At 42.8% G+C, this 23,147-nt stretch overlaps 1 protein-coding gene across 2 annotated transcripts; it reads left to right on the forward strand.

The window, feature by feature from the left end:
* Nucleotides 1-1,154: 1,154 nt before the first annotated feature.
* On the forward strand, nucleotides 1,155-23,016 carry tasora (transcription activation suppressor a). 2 transcript variants are annotated; one of them, XM_037101263.1, is made up of 29 exons: nucleotides 1,578-1,839; nucleotides 4,851-4,996; nucleotides 5,450-5,542; nucleotides 6,304-6,376; nucleotides 6,558-6,649; nucleotides 7,770-7,901; nucleotides 8,213-8,343; nucleotides 8,480-8,511; nucleotides 8,632-8,737; nucleotides 9,088-9,191; nucleotides 9,511-9,614; nucleotides 9,777-9,849; nucleotides 10,513-10,587; nucleotides 10,933-11,126; nucleotides 11,671-11,961; nucleotides 12,099-12,291; nucleotides 12,587-12,715; nucleotides 12,988-13,124; nucleotides 13,268-13,451; nucleotides 13,722-14,231; nucleotides 14,514-15,898; nucleotides 16,159-16,281; nucleotides 17,504-17,663; nucleotides 17,872-17,980; nucleotides 18,140-18,315; nucleotides 18,441-18,590; nucleotides 19,105-19,846; nucleotides 20,385-20,472; nucleotides 22,621-23,016. In XM_037101263.1, the coding sequence occupies exons 1-29, from the start codon at nucleotides 1,578-1,580 to the stop codon at nucleotides 22,648-22,650; spliced, it is 6,024 nt and encodes a 2,007-aa protein (XP_036957158.1). In that variant the 3' UTR covers nucleotides 22,651-23,016. The 2 variants fall into 2 exon arrangements, with proteins under 2 accessions (XP_036957157.1, XP_036957158.1); XM_037101262.1 differs by having other exon boundaries at nucleotides 1,155-1,839; nucleotides 20,385-23,016.
* Nucleotides 23,017-23,147: the final 131 nt, after the last annotated feature.

Here is a 23,147-nt window from a genome sequence, read left to right on the forward strand (position 1 = left end):
AGGATATTAATGTAGAATGAGAAAAGAAGAGGAGCTGAGATTGAACCCTGAGGAACACCGCTATTGTTAAAAAAAAAGAAAGAAAGAAAGAAACAGCGGACAACTGATGGTATGCTCTGTGTTTAAATTGTGTCTATTAGGGAGAGTTCATTTTAGGTTTGTTAAAGGAACAGTTCAGACAAAAATGAAAATTCTGTCATTAACACCTCAACAAGTTGATGGAAAGTCAGGGGAAGTTTTGTAATCCACAGAAAATTTCTGGAGCGTCACAGCAAAACAACATTGCAGCATTTTCCTTAACAACTGCAATAGATATTGAAGGGACAAAACCTAAAAAAAACAAAAAAACAAAACAAAAAAAACTTATGTAAATAATGTCTTTTTAAATCGGTTTGAGATCTCAGGGCATTTGGAGACGTGGCTACTCTACATGAGCTCCATGGAACCGCTTTATTTGTGTCAGTTATTTGATGCAGTTCCATTAAAAAACACAAGATCTGCAAAATATTTTTGGAAGGAGAGCAAAGTGCATCACACTGGTGCTCCTTAACCAACCAGCCACAAAAGAGGAACCGAGAGGGACTTGAGAGGCTTCTCACACATTTAATTCTGACAAACCACAAGAGGACAGAGTGACTGTATCTGTGAAACAAAGGTGTGGGTTCCTCTGTTTGTCGGAAGCAGACAGGATGTTCAGATATGAAACAACTGAGACTGTGAGGCATTAATGCTTATCCATAGTGAAGCTGTCCAGGTACTTTTATTGTGAAAATAAAGACGTACAATTCTGCTCATTTAAGGTGTGCGTAGTATGTATTCTGTAAGAAGTAAATATATAGAAGTAGGGGAACTTAGGAGGTGTGGCAGATTTTTAAGTTTTGCTTGTCATTTACTGACATGAATTTTTAGACTTTTAGACTACGTAGGTTTCTGCTCTATTTTAAAAAAAAACAACATTTTTCTAAATCTCAGTAGGTTCAGTTTCTCGGGATAGGCTTTTTTCAGCTGTCTGACATTGTTCAGCTTAATTCCTATTGACCATCAGTGCAAAATATAATAATAATAATGCTTTTTTAAAAAGGAATGTATGGAAGAAAATGTGCACGGCAAAATTTTTTAAAATAAAAATATATAACAACTGCAGGTGTGAAAAAGGGGCCCAAACTTTAAAAAAAAGACATTTTTTATTTTACAATTTGCTATTGTGATTTGCACCTCAGAGCCTCCATATTCTTCTGCTACAGTGTCATGATTTGCAGTTTTGACTCACCATATGGATTTTTCCTTTACATTTTATCTGTTTATTTTCTTTTCCTGGACCATTGTCAACATCGCAGGTAATAACTATACTCCCAGTAGGTGGCAGTAAAGCAACACTTAGTGCACCAGCTGCAGGTGAATCCCACCGAAGAAGACCTCCGCTCCCAGGAAGCATGGCGGCTGTTGTGTATCCGTTGGTGTCCCTGCCCTGTGGGATCTGGAGGTAGCGGCGGTGTCATCGCGGCGCTGTATCCGATAGGCAGTAGCAGAGTAACGGCTTGGAGGAGAGAGGCGTCGGTTTGCTCGAGAATCCGACTATGGACGACAACCTGGCTCGGAGGCGGAGGGTGTCTGCTGCCGCCGAGCTTGGAGCTAACGCTAGCCTGAAAGATGGCGAGGCAATCGATGTGTACCCAGCCAGAGAAAGTCATCCCGGTCCGGGCAGAGTGGGTGCTGCTGCCGCGGCGGCTGCTTGGGGGATGGAGAGGAGGAACTCGGTACCGCCAGGGAGTCACCAGAGACATATGCCCATGGAGCCCCTCAAGATGACTATACCGAGGAAAAATAAGGAAAAGAAAGGTGGGCTGGTTCACATTCTTCGTACAAATCAGTATTATTATGATAAACACCAACACTTGCACATATGTATTGACCTTTAAACTTTAAATGATATAATTTTTCTCATGTCTCAACCGTTGCTCTGAAGTTTTCCCCTTAACGTTCGGATGTAACGTAAAGGTTCCATTATCGGACAGCTAATCATCCATTCTCGGACAAGTACATGTCCGACAAGTTAGCTAAACCACAGGGCACATTATTGCACAAAATTACACAAATTTGCGTACACGCATGTCATATTTTTCACTGTACCGCCATGTTACATTAAAAACAATTTGCTAGAAGTTGTGTTGGAGGTATTGTAAAGACAAGTCAATGAGGCTAGCTAGCAGTTAGCCAACTAATTGTTTGGCTAGCCTTGTTTTGTTTACGTTTGTGGGTGTGCGCGCACATGTACAGTGTCGTGGATGCCGTATTCTGCTTCTCTTTTTTTTCATCGATGTAAAATACCACATGCACGACACTTGCATAAGGTGGAAACTTTTATAAATCAGGACATTTTTGTTGGTGTTTCCTTTGACCAAGTGAGGCGATGTACAGCCTGTGAGTGTAACGTTAGCTTGAGCTTTGAGGTTCTGGTTAGGGTCGGTCTGATGTAACGTTACAGTAAAATTTAACAGTAAGTTTGTGCTACTGTTTTGTGGCTGTGGAGATGAAACTTCAGGATTAGGTGTTCTGCACAAATGCTCACCCCCAACCCAAGCTTACCCTAACCAGGTCTGTCTACAACCTAAACCTGAACTCTGGCCCCAACTGCAGAGGACAATGACACAGTACCTGAAGAAGAGGGAAAATATTTGGCCCATTGCTGTTAGTTTGATAAAGTAAAATGGGTATATATGTGACAAAATTGCATTATAAAGAAGAACTGTAGTGCTGCGGCTTACAAATCTTTGTCTCCAGAGTGCAGACCCCGACACTGTCACATCAGTATTATTTTAATAGTTGTTATTTGTGAAAATGAAATTCTGAAGCAAAAACGATGAACAGAGCAACTCACAGTACGATACAGTTCAAAATACACTGGCCGAGATAATGACGGTATCATGATAAAACGATCATGATATATGTCTAACTGCAGAACACAAAACACTCCTAAAATGGCAAACTCTGCTCTACATAAAACAACACAATGCACACACGTCCATCAGTAGCAAAAGAAGAATCATTATGATAGGCAGCCATTAATGATGACACTTTTGTACTAATATTAGCCAAAAGCCTGGTCGTTAACGTTTGTACGTTTGGAGATCCCCGCCCCACTCCTGTATTTGTAAAATGCAAATTGACGCCAGTGTTTTGATTAACATATCTCAGTAGGAAGTAACAAGATGTGTTGCTGTAACGATATTTTGTCCCATTCACTAAGTTGATCCTGGTGAATTTTCATTGTCAGGATAATTAGGAATCCAGATAATTGTGAATATCCTATAGAGCTGTCTCTGCTGTACTGTGGGTCTGTTGTATTGTCAGCACCTTAAATGTGTGCTGTTTTATGTGTGACCTGCATTGTAGATGGAAAAGACATTTGTTGCTTGATGGTGCTGAAAAAAACATACTGACACAATCAAAGCACAGGTCCTTGCACAAGTGGAACCTGCTCTTGATGCCCAGTGTGGTTCTACTGGTTTGTGAAATGCTGGTGTAACACACACAAAGTATTCTTTTGTCAAATTTCTGTGATTAGAGAATTGTGTGTGCACATTGACCACACCTCTCTCAGGTGTGTGACGCTCCAGCTGAGCCCTCTCCTCCACACTGAGGGAGGCAGCAGGTTCTGTGTTCTCCTGAGAATTTGGAACAAAAAAGACTAAAGTGGTCCTGTTATAATTGGGGCGGTACAACAACTGTTTTTGTGTGCTCCCCAGATGCCCAGACCTTCTGTTTGAGTGTGGGCGAGGCTCACGTGAAGAAGTGCTTAAAGCTGCACATAGCATATGCAGTATTGTGACATTTATTTCTGATTTCTGAAATGTTAGCATCACACTTTGGTCAAATATTGAAGACACACTATTTGTCAAAAAATATGTTGCTGTACATTTTCAGTGAAGGTAAATCTTGCTCCCACAGCATACAATGATATTTTAGGCAGTGGCGCCCCTTTAACTTTGTGTTAACAGTTTGGAAAATGTTGTTTTCTATTTCACTGGCCCCCCCTTGCACAAAGCCACGTCAAAAGAGAAATGTTTTTTCCTCCGCAGGTGTCACCTTTTGAGATGAAACAGGTGTTGCGGTGTCCTCCTGTTCATTCTGAGGGGGTTTAGGATGCAGCGGCATGGGCTGCAACAAAAACAGCTTCCCTGCTTTTCCCTTTGGCAAAAAGCTAAGATGATATTAATTTTTAAAAGTGCTGCTGGACATGACAAGTTCAGTGTCAAGGTGACATAGATGCTGTCATATAGGCAGTAACAGTGCACACATGTAGAAACAGTCAGAGGTCCAACACATTGCTCAGAGTTTCTCAGAATACGCTGACCGTGCTGACAGATCTGAACCAGCATGAGAGGAGAAATAATTTGCAAACCTGTTGTGGATGGAAAAGGCTCTCTGGAGGATTTGTTGATCTCGAATTGGAAATAGGACTCTATTTATGCACAGTTCAAGGACAAAATGAAGAGACGCCCCCAGATGTGTTTGTTACACTGTGTTGCACAACCCTGCAGTAATCGCCGCAATGCTTGATAAAGGCCTTATGCTCTTATAGCTGAATGGGTGCTAATCCCTGCTGCCAGGTTCAGAAGTCTGGTCTGGGACTGAAATGCATGTTCAACAGTTGCATATGGCTGAGATGTTCAGATGTCGACTGACCATGAAGTGTACGTGGTAGACTCTGGAATCAAACTTATTGGTCAAATGCAGAAACCTTTGACAGCTAGCAGAAAGAACATAAGCTTGTTGTACATGTTCACCAGTGAATAACTGTTGTGTTTATAACACTACTGACTTTTGTGTCTGTCCTGTCTTTGTTTCAGCTCTGTTCCATTATGTCTCCACTGAGTCCAGGGAGTATGAAGACATGATGACCATCCTGAATGCCAGCTACCTCGACACCAGCTCTGCTGGCTGCTTCACCTACTGTAAACCTCGGCTTGTCCAAAGTGAGCTGCTGGAGAAAGAGGTGAGAGGCAGATGGACAGGAGGGGGGGGGGGTATTACCAACTGAATGTGTCTTGTTGATTTATTACCAGAGAATATCACGTGTCTTGAGAAAAATAAAAACATCTTATTACGGAGGAATGATCAGGGTTGGCCGATGTAACTGATTATATAGTAATAAACAACTTAATTTATTTCTATAGCACGTTTCTTAACAAAGTTACAAAGTGCTTTACTAAAGAAAATAAACCAGTCGAGGCAGAAAAGAAATAGGAACACATCTCAAACATTTCAAAAAGTTTTCACTGATAACTAGGAAAAAGACTTTATTTGCCTTCAACTGAGAAATATGGAAAAGGTCATTTAGACAAAATGGGGTATGTTGTGATTGTTTAGTACAAGGACATGTTCGTTATAACCAGCTGAGCTGCTTCTTTGTTGATTCATTAATTGATTGTGTGTGTTTGTGTTTCAGTTTGTAGAGAAGAGGAGGGAGATGAAGTCAGAGGGGAGGACAGAAAAGGAGCTGGAGGAGAGCTACTGTTTCCTGCTGGCTGATAATTTTAAGGTGAGATTAACACTGAAATGTGTTGATGTTTGTTGTTGTCCAAGAGGACAAGAAGAAGTCTCGGTTAGATAAGCACAGAACAGACACTAACAGACACTGTGCAGCACTGTGGTTTAATGTTTCTTTGTTTGTCTTGGCATTTAGCCTGTGCCATAGCTGTTTTGTACCAGTTGAAGCACTTATTTCCTGGAGCTAAAAGAATGGGCATAATGAAGTCATATGATGATAATTTATGTCTTAACGGGGGGTGTGCTTTGATTACAAAGAATGTGAGGTTGCCTTGTTCCTCAGACCTCTGAAGGACAAGGCAGCGTGACATTGTTGTTATGCCTTGTGGACGGAATGACTGACTGGATTTTCTCTGGAAAAAGACAAAGAAATGCCGTTGTAGTGAACAGTTTAGAGTTAGAGTTGCAACGGTATGAAATTGAACTGGTAAAGTAATGATCTAAAAAAATAGTATGGTATCACAGTGTACATATGTATATTATTGTTATTAACATTATTAATATTAGTTACAATGGCCTTTATATAGAATGGAAAAAAAGGTTTGTCCTGACAAATGTGAAACTTGATCAAAAATGGACAACTGATGTCAGAAACTGTATGATAATCATCAGTATTTATACGTCAGTACACCATGGAAACGGTATATCACTGCAGCCCTGATCAGGTTATAATGGTTTTTGAGCCTTGTCGCTTGAAGATTGATATTTTCTCATGTTAATAATCACATTTTTTCCTGAATTATTTGTTTGTAGCTGCCCTGGCTCTGTGAGAAGGGGCTGCTCGTGGGTCAGAGCAGGATTACAGTGCTGGGAAACCCCAATAAAGGTAAGAGTGAACAGATACATGCGGAAAAAACATAGAAAAAAAATCACAATCACATTTTCCATCCATTTATTGTGCATTGGGAGCGGTCACAATGTGTCTAAGATTATAGACTTATAGAAGTGGATGTGGGTATTTATACAGAAATTAAATTTTGTCCTCCTTTATTTGTTTGTGTGTTTAGGCGTGTATCTGTCCAGGTACTCCGACCTGCTCCAGGTGAACTCCTTCACACCTGGTGCCACTGGGGAGATCCTCATCTTCAAAGTGATGAAGGTAAATCAGCTGGTCGACATCACTCGCAGTAAACGTGCTGAAGAGTTTCTTTTCTCTTGCTCTCTGATTTGTTTTCAATAAGTTTATAATTTTTGATACGTTTGTTACTTTTTTTTAACCACAAAGCTTGTAATGAGGGCCACGCTGAGATCATTAGGATATTTTTTGAGATTGAATGTTCATTAATTTATGAGAGACACTACTGGATTGTTGACAGTAATGTGGGATTCAAATGAGCAGCCAAATCTGAATAACACTCACTTATACATTGAAGCCAAGTCCTGTAACAGGGATTTCTACCTGCTGGGATAATCTGAGAGAAAATATAAAGATAAATGCAAGACTTTAATTTACAGGAAGGGTAACGTTCATTACTGCATCTCAGCCAATTTTGAACCCTGACAACTGGAGGTTGGCCAAAGATTACATCACAATTTTAAACAAGGTTGAACCATATAGTCAATTAAAACATAACTGGAAATGTTTGCTGAAAAGAATGGACAATGGAGCATTATGAGGCAATAAAGAAGCAATAAAGGAAGTCATGGGGGTGGAATGAAGGGGAAACCCCCATTATATTTAAATACAAATAGATGATAAAACTGTTTCAGACAGTAGAGATATGCCCTGCTCTCATTGGCTAGAGCTTGTTGCTGGCTCTCCAACTCACCTTTGACTCAGCCAGATATTTAGCCTGTGGATGTTGGCGACACTTCCCCAAGATCTGCAGATGGAACATCTTTCATGGGAGTGCGCTGATCTGCCTCTGATCTGTGGCTTTTTGAATGATTGCAAGATCAGGTCTAAAATCCTACAGTGGGAACTTTGCATAGAACAGGATGCTGGGAGAAAGGTTTGGTTCTGTATTCAGATCCTATATTAATCAGATGTGTGCTGTTGTAACCACAATCTGAAGAACAAATCATGATGAGGTAATGCTGTTCTCTACCCTAGTGCTTCATTCCTACAAAACTGATAGTGTTTATTTATTTAAAGTTACCACACGGAGTTGTTCCTCTCAAATTTTATTAACAATCTACAGTCTACCAAGAACCTTCTGATGAATCTGTATGTAGTGATCAGTCTGTGACAGTGGAGTTTTATCTGTTTCTGATTTCAGGGGAAAGTAAAGAGTATGTACGAAAACATGAAGAACCTTCAAGATCCAACACCTCGCTTTGACAGCCACATCTCCAAAAACGCCAGCAAGGTCACCTCGCTCACCTCCTACCGCGCCTTCGATCTCACACAGGTAAAGACACTCACTCACAGAAACCACGAGTGAATACACATCTCAACTTACCTGCTAGAAATTGAAGATCCTTTTTAAAAAAGTTAAAGCTGTTTAAGTGATCAACATGACTTTTTCCTTTGTTGTTCTGAGCTTCTGGTTGGTCGGGTCGTTGCAGGGTCAAGTTGTGATATAAACAGCCCTGTTATAAAAGCACCGTTTGAATGTCAAACGAAAAGTAGAGATCTAATCTTGATGTGAGGGCTTAAAGTAACAAGTGCAAATTAATACATGTTTGTTTTTTGTTTTTGTTGTACTGTTGTTTATCTCAGCATTATTTCTACGAGTACACATTTGATGAGCTGCGTCAGCGGCCTCGCCAGGTCTGTCCATACGCTGTTCTCTCCTTCCAGTTTAAAGGAAAAGACTCTGCACTTACCAGCAAACCTCTGGCCCCAATCAGGTAAGAAAATTAACTAGTTTGAAGTTAAACAACATTTGGCGGTAACATTAATTATGAATGTGCTTAAAACTTGCAAAACCATCAACATGCTTGTGAAGATTTAACCTGTGACTGGTGTACTGTGTTTGATGGACAGGTTGAACAGCCAATCAGCAGAGGGGAGGAAAGGTGAGATGTTCAACAAGATATCTACAGAACAAAGGAAGTCCGTTTTTTCCTGTTACACTCTGAACCAGCAGGAATGCTGATGAGCTGTCATCTCCTTCTGTCTGTCTGTCTCTCTCACAGAGCCTGCTCAGTTCACAGTTTGGACTGGAGATTTGGTGAAAGGTGACACCGTTCTCTACCAGATCTCCCTTCGCTCCTTCTCTCCTCCCTTCCTGCCCCACAAATTGTGAGTGCTCCAGCATTTTCTGCTCCTGTAATCCATCAGTTTTGTTTCTGGCATACATTTTGCAACTTTTACAGAGGCAGTAGGGCTAAATAAAGCGTGTGATCAGTTGGCCTTTCTTGGTCTTTAGTTCTTCAGTATCAGCTTGCACAGTCTGGACAGTTAGAACATGAACAAAAGCGTAGCTGTAATCCCTCCCTTGATTGCTCTGTGGAAGAGAGCCAAATTAAATAGAAGTAGATCCAACTAAATGTTATTTACTTTAATACATGAACTGGGTTTATTGTCACAGGTGCATCCTGTAATCATAAAATGATTTGTTCTGCATGTATCTCACCACATTTCTCCTTCAGACCAGAGAAGCTGGAAATTGGTTGGTTGATGAGGCTTAACCAGGTGACCAAGATGCTCCCTGCAGAACTGTTCTCCTACAACCTCTACAACAGCAGCCAAGAAGGTGCGGTTCAGTATACCTTCACAGTGATGGTGCAGTACACTCCGGGGTGCAACTTAAGGAACTCAAAGCTATCTTTATATAAAAAACATTTTGTAGCTTAAAGTTGTTGTATTCAGCATTTCTGAAACTGCTTTCAGACCATCACAGGATGCTTAACATCCTTTCAGTGATGAATATATGCTTTGTCATTTGTACAGTATTATCACTGTTCTGTTATTGTATCTTCTCTATATATTGTCCATAGATGTAGATTTTATAACTTAACAACTTAACAACTAAAATGTAACTTTTTGTGTGTGTGTGTGTTTTTTTTGTGTAGTTATGAATGACAACCACTTCTGCAGTCTCCTGGAGGTGACAGATAGAAATCGGGCCACGACCAGCGTAACAGGTCTGCTGCAGGACCTGGAGATAAACAGAGTGGTGAGTGTGGCTAACATTAATGTTGTGAATGACTTTATTTTGCTGAGTGAAACATTATATACTGGTAACACTCAGGGGTAAACAAAGGAAAAGAAAGAAAGAATAGATGGATAGGAAGATAGAGAATAAATGATGAGTGACAGCTGTATTTTCTGCCTTCAGGTTCTGGTGACTCCACTCACAGAGAGAGGCTTTCTCATCCTGCTATCCAGCGTTCAGATGGCCACACCCACAGGTATGACAAATGATAATATTGACATGCCATGTGTTATTGAAATATAAACCACAGAGGGCTAATAAGCCTCTGATGCCTTTGTATTGTGTTTGCTTTTAAAATTGATGTCAATTATGTCACTTCTTCCATGGCTACCTGTAACCATCACAGTAAAAGTTAAAAGTTAAGAGTTAGGATCAGTGCATTCTATAAATTTAGTTTGTATTGTTGTGTAGAACAGATGTTTCTTTACAGATTCAGTTTAGAGAACTTGTGTATTGAAAAAAAAGAAAAGTTTTTAATTTTGGAATGACATTAATTTCACACATTAGGGCAGATGGATTCATACAATATTATACAAACTTAAAACGCAACAAAACATAACATTGCATTTGATATAAAGAAGAAGTTTATTTTATGAAATTAGTCTCAGTAATTAGCGGTTGAACCTGTACACCCTTCACCTCCGATACTATAAAGAACAAAGGAAATGGAAAAAGTGAAGTGTATAAAGAGCATCTGGTAGATGCCAGAAAATAACATTCTCACTCATTTATTCTATCAAGTTAGCTAAAGTCAGGCCTTGAGGGTTTAATGTACTCTGTCAGCTTGCTTCAAACCCAGAAAATTGTGTCTTTTTTTTGACCTTGATGGAAAATGAGACCATCTTTTTCGTATTTACAGAGAGAGGAGAGAGCTGGAAGAGGTGTCTTCAGGCTTTGTTTGTCTTCCCACAATCCAGAGATGTGACCAAGTCCAGTGAGTAACACAGTATAATACAATATTTTCCAAACAATGTATTATCCAGTGCACTAATGTCTATCCTGGGGATCAGCTCGGGGGAACTGTTTTATCCACTGTTTTGTTGCTAGTTGGACAAAAATTTGCTAAAAGATGATTAAAGGCTTCAATGGCTTTACCTCTCACTGAGTAAAGAGAGGAGCGGCAGTTCTGTCACCACTAGCAGCAGCTTTCACATTATACTGTACATAATCAGTTGGTTAGTAAGAGATAAGATTGAATAGTGTAGCTGACGAATCATCAAGTTCTGACTTGAATTATCTCCATGATACAAATAATGATGTTGTTTTCTTTTTTTTCCAGCAACGCATGCTCCTTCTTCCCATGATGCCTCTGAGTCATTGATGTCTGCTGGGAAGGTGATGCCACGGCTGACCCAGTTCATCCCCGCCTTGCATCATGCTCTAGTCAAGGCCCGCGCCAACCCCCCACCTCAGCTGTCTACTGGCGTCGAGCACCAGGCACGGGAATACCTCATCGGCCTGACCGAGGGCAAGGTGTGAACCAATTTTTCTTAATATTGCATCACCCAAATTTCTTTTTTTTTTTTTTTTGTTTTTCATGCCACAAGATTTGATTTTTGAATTTCTTACGATGCTTTTTTCTTGTCTTTTCTTCTTGAAATTGAGTGGTGTCTGCTGCAGCTGTAAGGGCATTTTTAGCTCCGATACAGGGAAATATGAATAGTAATGAGCATTCATATAAGTTAAATACTACAAATATCATTCGACTAGCAACATGACTTCATAATCTGTATGATATTATCACTGGCCCTCTTGCTGGTCATGCTAGAGTGTCAATAATTCAGATAAAGACCAGAGTGTAGAAGTATTGAAGACAGCAACAAAATAAAGCTAAACTAGACGATAAAGAGAACCTAATTGTATAGAAAGGGAGTTTCTGACCTGTGTAAATTTGTGGAAAATGTAATTGATGTTAGGCTATGTTGAGCAACACAACATACAAATGAGTGGAGGAAGACTTTTTTATCTTTATTTTTTGATATTTGTTGAAGAACATATTTTTGTCTTTGCTCTCCAGGTTCGACAGTACCCCATGGGCAACTATGAATCCAACTTGGATGAGGAAGGAAAGCTGTTTCCTCCTCCCAAACACCACAGAGTGAACATGGATAGCTATCTGAACTCCTACCTGTACAACCCTGCCCTCTACCTGCTGTCAGTGGCCCGGGTCAGTGCGATGGTGGAGGCGTACTGTGGCCCTGAGGAGCCGCTGGAAGTGAAGATCGGGAGGAGCTGTGGAGGTTGGAGAGAGGTGACGGAGAAGGAGGCGACCAGCAACAGAAGGGACGGACAGACCAACACTCAAAAGGTAAAAACAGAAATTATACGACTTTGGCTTTCATCGAAAAACATAACTGTGTGGACAAAAAGGGTAGTCATTAGGATGTAGAGGACACAATCATTTTCAATCCTCAGTGAACTCTAATGTGTCTTCTGTGTTTTCAGATCCAGCAGCTGATCGACCTGGTCCAGACCTGTAAGAGAAATGCAGAAAACGAGATAAACATGGAGGAAGGAGGAGGAGGAGGAGTGGGGATATCATCCGGGAGGAAGAGGCGACTGGAGCAGGAGACGGCAGTGAGGGCGATTAAGTTCCTAAAGGCATCACAGGAACCGGGGAGACACAGCAAGATTCCAGGTGAAGAAACAAGATGCGGAGTAACACCATCAGCTTCTTTTCCCTGCCAGCAACACGCCTCGTTTAGTTAAGAATCATTTTCAACTTACTGACGGATCTCTGCCACCATTTGTGCTGCTGAGAACAAACTCCTTTTATTTGCTTTGTTTTCATGTTCTTTGCTTCTAAATGTAGTTGTTGTGTTGCATTTAGTCTGAGAACACCTTAATAGGTCTTTTACTCTTCTCCTATTATCTTGCAAACTTTGGGCAGTGTGTGTACTGACATGTTTTTCTTTTACGCTTTTGGCTTCTAGTTGATGGGAACCAAGTCCCTGCCTCTCCTGGCTCTCTTGCGTCTGTGATTAGCTTAATTGGTCTGAGGGATGTTGATCTAAGGGAAGATGGATCTGAACTAGCTGCCAAACTTCTCAGCCTGCTGACAGGTGACTGGATACTGAGCCTAACATATCAGAGGCCTTCAACTCTCCATTCATATTTTTGGTTGTTGTTTTTTTTTTATCATTTGTTCAGCCAACATCTGTTTTCTTTGTCACTGCAAGGTTGCACTTTCTTTTTTTTGTTTGCAGTTTATCTTTCCTATTGTCTCATCCCTGTTGGTTTTGTTGCATCAAAAAACTGAAGTGAGACTCATGAAAGCATTTGCTATGATGAGAAACAGGTCTTTGAAAATTAATGTTTCTCTGTTCACTGACAGCTCTCATACAGACTGCAAGGGAGACAGCAACTCAAGAGGAGGTTCAGAAGGAATCCTTTCCATTTGATAAGATAGCCACCAAGCTGGGTCTGCCCACCAACTGTGACATCGACCTGAGGAAGCATGATGACTTAGAGGTCAGTTTGATATTAAGTAAATATTTGTAATACATGCTGTTTTTTGGGGGGTCAGAAGTTCTTCATAGAGTTACTTAAATGGAAGCAGGTAGGATTAACAAAGTATGTGTTTTACTTTTGTGTGTGTATGTATGTTTGTGTAGGAGCAGATGGCGGGAAGCGTCAGTAGTTTGGAGGGATTCAGTCCCGGCTCCCACAGCGGAGAGATGAATCACCACGGAGCAGCAGGTAGAGGAGGAGGAGGCGGAGGCCTGGGGAGGAGAGCTCCAGGATACGAAGAGGAGGAGGAACAATGGGCGATCCCGTGGGTCCTCATACCCATCACAGGTCTGTCTGTCTGCCCTGTCAGGTTGTAAATAAGAAAACAATAACATACATACAATGCCCTAATAGTTTTAATTGGTTTTAAAACTGTCTTATTGATTTTTGAGATAGATATCAGCTTACTCATACAGATTCACGTAATACATATACAAACATGAACACAAGTCTGCTATATTTACTATGACTGGTTTTGAATGAGTGGCTCCTGACCAGTAAGAAAAATCACAAAGTGACCAGAATGAAGTTGAAGATAACTCTTAACTGTCTCTGCAGGTCTGTGTTCAGAGCGCTACACCCAGAGAGACAGAAACATCCCTCAGGACCCTCGCTTCCAGCACCTCACGGCACCGAGCATCACCACAACAACCAAACCCTCCGGGATGAACCCCACCCCGTCTCCTGAGCCCAGCCTTCCTCTCTTCCCCTTCCTGTCCTCATCCCCGGAGCCCAGCCCCCCTGCTTTCCCCTCCCAGTGCCCATCGCCAGACCCCAGCCCTCCCCCTTCACCTTCACAGTGCCCGTCTCCAGAGCCCAGTCCCCCCGCTTCTCCATCACAGTGCCCGTCTCCAGAGCCCAGCCCTCTGCCCTCTCCCTCCCAGTGCCCGTCTCCACAGCCCAGCCCTTCCACATCTCCTTCCCAATACTTGTCCCCTAAGCTCAGCCATCCCCCATCCCCCTCCCGGTGCCAGCCCCCAGAGCCTGATGAGCTCAGCTCATTTAAGAAGGACCACAGTGGTGCTAATGAGGAGCTGTTAGCCACTGCAGCCTCCAGGGAGTTCACAGGTAACCTCAGCCACACTGCGTTGGTTTCAGGGTGCACCTGTTGCATGTGTTCAGGTGTGAGACTGTAAAACCACCCACAGTTTTAACTGCCATGTCAGATATGAAAATTAGCCCAGTTGTTTGCAGTACTTACTAAATCCTGGCCAAGAGAAAGTAGATGTAGAGCTGAGGTTGATGAACTGACACGTTACCACGGTAGTCAGTGTTGTGTTGTGCCATTGTCTTTACTGAGTATGCAGCTCCATATTGTGTCTCCAATCTAATATTGTCTGCTTCCTACAGGAGTATCCCAGGATAGAGAAGAGAAACCTCAGGGGAAAGAAAAGAAGAATGAAGAGCCGCCCATCTCTGCATCCACCCAGCCATCTATCCCTCCAGCTCCAGAGAGGAGGACACAACACTCTTTACCACCCACTGAACAGGAGAAGGAAGATGATGAGGTGGAGTTAATGGAGGTAGAGGTATCACCTTTAGAAAAGGAAGAAGAGACTCGGCCAGTTGAGAAACTGCAAATAGAAGAGGAAGCAGAGGTGGTTGAAATGATTCATGTGGTAGGTAGTGATGAGGAGCAAAAGGGAGAAGCAGAGGAACTGTTGGGTAGCTCTTTGTTTTCCGTCACCTCGCCTCGTCCGTGTCCTCTCAGACACATCGACAGCATCGTGGACAAACATCTGGGCGACTTCTCCTCAGAGATGCAGGACGTTCTGCAGGAGGAGAGTGTTCATTACAGCTTCCCACAGTCCCCACACTCCACTTCAAACATAGACACAGCAGCAGTCCAACACACACTCCCACGCACACCCCTATCTCAGTTCTCACAGTATGTTTCTTTCTACAACCCCTGCCCCCCTGTCCAGGACTACGTTGACTCACTACAGGACAGCATTAACAGCATGCTAACAGAGCTTGGGGACAGCTGGCCGAGCCACAAGCCTGCCCCAAGCAGGACTAATGTTGATGCCGCTTTGGCAAACACAGTCAGTGCTTTTGTGTCCAGCATCCGGGCAGCTAATTTAAAAACAGGCATAGATGATAGTGACGGTGAAGTGACAGCTGCTGATGTCAGTCAAACTCCTGCACTCTCAAGAGAAGAACAAGTATGGCAGCCACATTCAATCAACAAACCAAATCCTACAGACAGCAGGAATCCCCCAAATTCACACGTCACTTTATCTGTTACTACCTCTGCGCCTGGTTCGCTCTACAAGCCTACCAACGCTGCTGTCCTCCATTCTCCTCTCGACATGTCCCCACAGTCCAACTGGAATCCACAGCAAAGTTGCACTTTAGAACTTGGCAGAACAGTCACTCCTAACACTAGAAAAACACAAGACGATTGCCTAATCAGGACTGTACATTTTACCCCTGGAGCAGACGGTGGCAGTAGTGTTTCAGGTACTGTTGAGGTGACTTTGCCAGGATTCAGTGATCTATCGAAACCCTCATCGGAAGCATCACTCACGACTGAGCCAGTCTCCAGTTCGGCCTCTGTGTCGGTCAACACTCCCGTCTCGGCTCCGGCTGCAGACCTGAGCTCCCTGATCAGCCAGCTGCAGCCAGAGGTGTTCAACAACCTGGTGGAGATAATAAAAGACGTGAAGAGAAACTCCCTGCAGTTCTACCTCCACAGCGCTGAGCGAGAGGACCGGGTCCATGAAGACATCAAGGTAACTTCACGGACAGCCTAGTTCAGAGTGAATGAATACATTGTTAAATATAGATGAGCCTGGATGCCTTTATACATACAAACCTTTGTACATGTTTCAGTGTCTTCTGTTAATCAATTCTTAGTCAAAGAATGTGAAAGATCAATTATTATAGGAAATTTGGGTGCATGTAAGCACAATAATCTCAGATCAAAACAAATGGGCGCGTCGGCCACATCTCCTCCTAATGATGGCTGTTGCTCTTTACTCTTATGTTGTAGGAACACTTGTTGAAGCAGGGTAACGTGGAGCAGAGTCCTGTCACCTTCCTGAACCAAGAAAACTCTGACAGCAGACTGCTGGTCATCATTAAGAACAAAGACATCGCTGGACACTTACACAAGGTACCTGATGAGTCTAACAGCACCTCTGTTCTGTCTGTCCTCACTTCTTATTACATCAAATGATGATCCAGATCATATAGGATCTATAACTATATGTTTGCTCTGAAGGTTACATTGTTTGTTTGTTGGTTTTTGTCCACCTTCCTCTGAATGCCCTCCAAGATTGGTGATCAGATGTGATCCAACCTTTTTTTTTCAGCATCGTTGTCTGTGCTGGACGACATGTAGATATGATTCAAGTTATAAATGTGTGCAGCAGTCAGGCCCAGGTAACTGTGACTTTGTGGTTTGTTTGGTTCAAAAAGCTCCAGATGTAGTTGTCCTTCTCACAGCAGGGTGAAGATGACACCCTGTTAGATGTGTTAACTGACTAATTGACTTGAGCCCCTCTGAGACGACCGTATCGTGTTTGTAATTGTGGGGGAGCCTCTAGGCAATTGGATCGAGTCTTTGCTTATTTTTTGTAGCCCCCTAATTGAGACGGCTGTTTTGTGAGGGTTCCAGAAGCACCCACCAGAATATAAGCACAGCATTTCATCATCATCACCTGCACAGAAAGCGTCAACGCCCTGCAGTTCTGAACATCTGGAGAAAATCCCCTCAGAGTAAATCTGCTGATATCTGTGGTGCATCTACATGGAATCTGCTTTGTAGGTGCTATGTGTTACGAGTGTTGATGAGAGTTTTATATGTATGTTTCTAATTATTGATTCAGCACAATGAAATGTTGACCAAGTAAAATTATTTTGGAAAAACTGATAAGGCAAGTGCCGCCCTGGGTAAAGGATAAAAAGAAAAAATCAGGTGCTCTTCAAGGACAATACTAACTTCCTGTCCTTTTTTCGAGGATGTAAATCTTGTAGGTAACAGGGAGGCAGACTAAGAACCGCCTCATAAACAAGAATATGCCAGTGGTTAATGGCTTTACAAGATGTCAAGACATAAATCTCAGTGCTCCGTGGTCCAAAGCTGTCCTACTGAGCAGTTAAACCCATCAAATTAGTTGATGAGGCAGCAGCTCAGATATCTAAATCAGGTGAAATCCTACTTGACTTTGTTCATATAAGAACTTGAACAGTGTGCAGCGAGGACACATGTCCATTTTGTGTAACTGTTTTTCTCACTGGACAGATACGCTGACAGATTTACTGGATGTTTAATGGCACAACTGAAAAGGGACTAACAGGAAGTGTGTTGATGTGTCTGTGTTTATACATATCAGATTCCAGGTCTGGTGTCTCTGAAGCGACACCCGTCCGTGGTGTTTGTGGGAATCGACACACTAGACGACATCAGGAACAACAGCTACAACGAGCTCTTTGTTTCTGGAGGCTGCATCGTTTCAGACGAGTTAGTCCTCAATCCAGACTTCATGAGTCATGGTAGGTCAGGGATTAGAATCCAGCAGCTGTATACAACATTCTACATGTTTAAGTCATTAAAATGGGACATTTTTAGTATAACGTATTTCTGTGTTAGAAACATTTTATATTTTAATAAGTTATGAGACAAATTACTCAGTAGTAGTATTATTAGTAGTTATTTATTATTTATTGCAGTTTAACTGAAGTGTTGAATGCTGTTCCACAGACCGACTGACTTCCCTGCTGAGGATCCTGGAGCAGCACAGTTCTCCTGAGAGTTTGTGGAGGTGGAAGATTCACCACAAAACCCACAAGAAGTTAAAAGAACAATCCAGGTACTGCTTCTGTGTCTGCGCTGTTTAATAGTCCAAACCAGAGGAGAGCAGGTGGAGCATGACACTGTTACAGCCAGTCTCTTGTATTAGATTTAACTTAAACTGTGTTAACCCTTTTAGCGCCGGCCTTTACTTTATGTGTTTACTTTTGGTTGACAGGTTCAGAAGAGATGCAGCCAACCTGCTGGACATCCTCTCGGCCTATCAGAAACGGCAGATCGTTGAGTTTCTCCCGTATCATCACTGCGACACCACCCATCAGTCGCCAGACCTCAACTGTCTCATGGAGCTCCAGGCCCGATACACACAGTACCGACACACAGTCCTCCTGACTGGTACGTACATGTCAGGACCACTTAATCACTATCAGTGATTAGCAGTGATTAACCGATTAACTGCTGACAGAATGTAAATGAACCACCTGACATGTCACACTGATGTTCTCTGTCTTGTTTTACAGAGCAATTTGAGAAGTTCCCAGCCTACTCCAGTAGCGGAATCATCGTGGCCACTATCGAAGAAATCCTGCACGACTTCACCAGACTGGTCGGTTACCATCAAGGCAACAAGAGCAGCCAGCCAATCATGGATGACATTCTGGCTTCCAAAGGTCAGTATAGGACATATTTCATTTAAATCAAAACCCTATAAAGATAAATTCCCTGAATCATGTTGCAGGACCCTTAAACTTCATAAACCTGAACTCTTACAAGACGATCATTGAATACGTAGCAAAGGAAGTGAGCCAGCCTGTGATGCAAGCGGGATAGCTGCATGCTTTAAAACGCGTGGTTCCTCTCATAAACATTAAGTGCCCTTTCAACACAAAGTCAAAGTAGCGATTCAGACCAGACATGACACATTTAAACTACATCGCTTCATACAGCAAAAGATAGATGTCAGGTACGTCAGTCGTCAGGTTAGCCATCAGCTCTGAAAATAATTTAAATTTTAAAGTCGAATCGAATCATGGTTCTGTGGAGTCATGACACACCCTCTGCCCCCATTCTACCATCGTTTCCCCCGTTCTCCATCTCTTCTACCATCTCTTCCTCCACTGTACCGTCTTTGTACACGTTCCATGTTCTCCTTGTGTTCTACTCATTGCTCTCCTTTGTTCTCAGGTCTCGGCAGACAACTGAGTCACAGTGACTCTGTGTCTGAACACTCTCCCTCCATCTTCCCAGAACACATCCATCCCCTCTCATCCCGTGACCAGCCCCAACATCTCCTCCATCAGTCCGGCTCTGGCCTCCCCCCCCTCTCCCATCTCTCTGACCAGCTCGTACCTGACACCTCCTGTAAGGACGGTGGTCCGCAGCCTTCAGGCAAAGACTTAGAGGACCTTCGATTGGCCATCTCACAGTTACGGGCTGAACGTCAGGCGCAGATGCAGCAGCAGCAGCAGTTTGACTCCCAGGCGGAGTTGAGCATCAACCCCCTCAAAAGCTTCCTTCCGAATCCCGTTAGTACAAGTAGCCGTCACACCACTCCTCCTCTACGTCCCACAGAGTCGGCCCCGCTTAATCCTGGCAAGAAAGCAGTGGCAGCCACTCTGGAGTTTATTCACTCGGCACTGCAGACGGAGCTGGAGGATGAGCTGAGGGAGACAGAAGCAGAGGGATGGAGGTCTAGAGAAAGACGAGAGCAGAGAGATGGTACTCCAGTAAGAAAAGTGGGGTCAGTCGGAGGAAACCTGGGTCCCAGTAACAGCGACACATCTATCACTTCTTCCCATCCAAACACAGCTGCAGTGACAGAGCCAAGTAACCAGACAGATGCAACCAGTGACAGGAGAGAGAAAGCAGATCAACACGGGGCAGCCTACAGCTCCAACTCTTGCCCTGCAGAGGGCGATACATCGAGGTTAGTAAATCATAAGTGATTACTGATGACAGTTGAGTGTCTGGGCAAGTCTGTGTTTGTTTTCATCCTGAAATATGATTACTGCTGCCCTGTGTATGAACTCCGGAACGAACTGTAAGTAAGTGACGTGTTCTTGTTTAATGCTGGTCAACACCTGTAACTAAAACGTTGTCGAGCCGGTCCCAGATATATTTATTAGCTCTGAGAGTTAACACAATCTGCAGCTGTCAGATTATCATCTTTTTTCTGTGCTTCTGTGCCAAATTGGCGGCCATGTTTGTGTTGGTGACGTGTGAGCTGATGTAGCTCTCTGAGCGGTGCCACAAAAACCCAAATGGTATTTTTCTATCATTGCAATAAATTGACTTTCTTGGCTTATAGAATTATCTTTTAAATTGCCACGATCAAAAAATGATTGATAATCACACGAGGAAGACAGGGAGCGGAGGGACTTGGCCTTTCTGTACACTGACGTACATCAAGCCCTGTAGTTCGCCTGTATGTTGCTGTTGAACCTCCTCTTGTTTCCTTCTTGTAGAGACACACAGCTGGGCCCGGACCAGCCAGTAAGAGAAGAAGCAGCACCATGTGGCAACAGCACTTTGGGAACTGCCATTGGCACCAAGGTAACAGGAAGTATCACCACTGTAACAGACCAGAAAGACAATCCAAATCCTGCTGTGCCCCGTGTACTGCAGATCCAACTGCCCCAACAGCATCGGCAGAACCTGAACCACCACCAGCAACATCTCCAGCAGAGTCATTTGCACCTACAACAACCACCTCACAGCCAGCAGAGGGGTGCTAACCTCCTGCAGCCTCCCCACCTGCCTCATCTCCACAACCAGCATTTCTCCCACAGCCCTTTGCTGGGACCCCTGACCACCCTGGGAGGTGGCCTCTTGGGGCCCACGCCTGTCTGGCCAGGGGCCATGGGCCCCACCCGTGCTGCTGCCCTGGTCTGGGGCTTCCCAGGGGGCAGGGACTTCACTGGTTCCAGACTGATGGGGGGGTACCACAACCCTGCAGGCCAGGGCAGCAACATGTACAGAGGGGGGCAAAGAGGAGGAGGCTTTAATGGGATGTAGCGAGCCAGTTTAACTCCACCAGCTGACCAAACAGTGGTTCACTCAGCAGGTTAAAGAGGGGGAAGAAAACCCAAAACTAGCACTCTGTTATCATGGAAGAGGCTGAAACATGCATCTCACAAAACAGAAAGAGGGAAGGAGTGACGATGCTCTGTGTGCAGCTCCCATCGTTCATTATTTATCAGCACAGCCCTGATCAGCACTGACACATATCATAGTCACAGATGGTTGTCTCAAAGAATCTGGGTGCTTCAGTCCATCAGGTTCATGAAATTGGTTACAGAAAGAACATTGAAAATACAGACTCTATCCTATCGTAACGGTAGAGATTAAAGAAATGTCAGCAGAGATGGCTGCTGGGATCAAAGCAGGGACGAAGTGAAATAGTGAGATCCTATCAGGCAGTTATTGAGGATCAGAACATTTTTTTACTGACAGCCGCTGTGACGGCTGGAAGTTACGTAACTGCAGGAGTCTTAAACCAGCCTGACGAGTATGTCTTTGCACGTTAAAAGTATTTTTCTTGTAGTTTGTTTTACGGCTGTCGCTTTTTGTTCGAAACTGCTGTCCACTCGTGGGGAAAGGCTGAATATTTTTCTTTAATGTATTGTTCTGTGACACAAAATAATCCTGTTATGATTTCACAAATCCTAAGGAAATCTATTTGTCATCTTTGATACAAATATTGGTCCAAATGATTTTTTTTTTTTTTTTTTTCTTCACAGAAATGGAAAGATTTTTTTTGCCCAGGCTGGAAATTTGTATTGACTTTACTCGAAGGAACCTTTCTCATTTCTGTCAAATGCTGTCTTTGTTTCTCTACACTCTCCTGACTCAATTTATGTTTTCAATATTCTTTCTGTAACCAGTTAAAGTAATCTCTTTGCAACTGAAATGTTGGAAGTCCAGGAGAAGGAGATCCAGGTCTTTGAGATGTGGTGTGACAAATCCTGGATCGGATTTAGTGATGTTCCCGTTCACAAGGTCATCATTCATACATCAGACACATAAACTCTGTCTCTCTTTTATTGAAACTATGTAGATAAAAGTACCATCTTGATTTAATTAAATGCTCGTAAAAAAAAAAAAAAACAGTCCCTCTGTAGTAGCTGTGATGCACCTTCTCACGCAGCAGAAATCAGGTGCTGTAGCATTTGCTTACAATAAAAACCTGCAGCTTGTTGGATCTCAGAGAAGAAACCAACCTTTTGTTTTCTGTAACCACTAACTGAACCACTGTCAGAGAAACACTGATGGAAAAAAGCAATATATCCTCATTTTGCCTTGCGCATAGGAGATTCAAAGAAAAAAAGAGCAAATATTGACTCTGTCATGTTTCAGATGTTTTATTTAATCTTATTGAAAAGTATCTGACCTGATGTGTATGTCTCTGGAGGTGTTTTTCAGCTCTGCCTCAGAGATCTTCTACCTGAATGAATGCCATCAGGTTTAATCGGTTGAAAGGCCTTGAGTATGATTGATCTGTTCTGTTTCTGTACGCTGCTCTGAGTCAGAGCATGGACACAAATGTTTAAATGCTTCTGGGTGGCTCCCAGTTCCCAGCTTTCCTGAATGCACCACCACCACGACTGTTTTGACACTTTACAACTGTGTTTTTCTCTGGAAACTAAAAGATGTTTTCAGGGCACAGGAGGGAACTCTGATTTCTCTGATTTGTTTTTCCAGCAACCTGACATATTTAAAGGAACCTCCTGACAATGTTTTCTACTGTGAGAAAACATGAACAGCCTATCTGTTGTCTCTGTGACACCAGGATTCACCCTGTTTCTTAAACTGAGGCTTTTGAAGAACTGTAAAAAGAAAACGAAAGAGGTGGACGGACTGCCTTATACATCTTCCAGTGGACTCTTTGTCTTGTAAAAATGATTTTTTTTGTACCGATTGTTTGCTTTGTTACCCTGGGAGTTGTTTGTGTTTAGTTAATGTTGTAAATACAGTAGAACATGACATACTGTAACAGACTGGTTTTAACTTAAAAGTCATTTTGTATATTTGTTTGTTTTTTTTGTTTTTTTTACATCAGAGTTTTTTGTATTAAAACTTGCCTGCATAAACCATAAACGAGTTTCTCTCGTCATGTTCTTGGCATCAGATCGAGCTGCTGCGTGAAGGTAACGAGGTGATAGCAGGTGGAAAGTCTCAGTTCAGGTCGTCATGATGTGGGACTCTACTGATGATCCGAATCTTATTGC

Source organism: Acanthopagrus latus, chromosome 6 (genome assembly GCF_904848185.1).
Source record: "Acanthopagrus latus isolate v.2019 chromosome 6, fAcaLat1.1, whole genome shotgun sequence".
In the NCBI taxonomy this organism is placed as follows: domain Eukaryota; kingdom Metazoa; phylum Chordata; class Actinopteri; order Spariformes; family Sparidae; genus Acanthopagrus; species Acanthopagrus latus.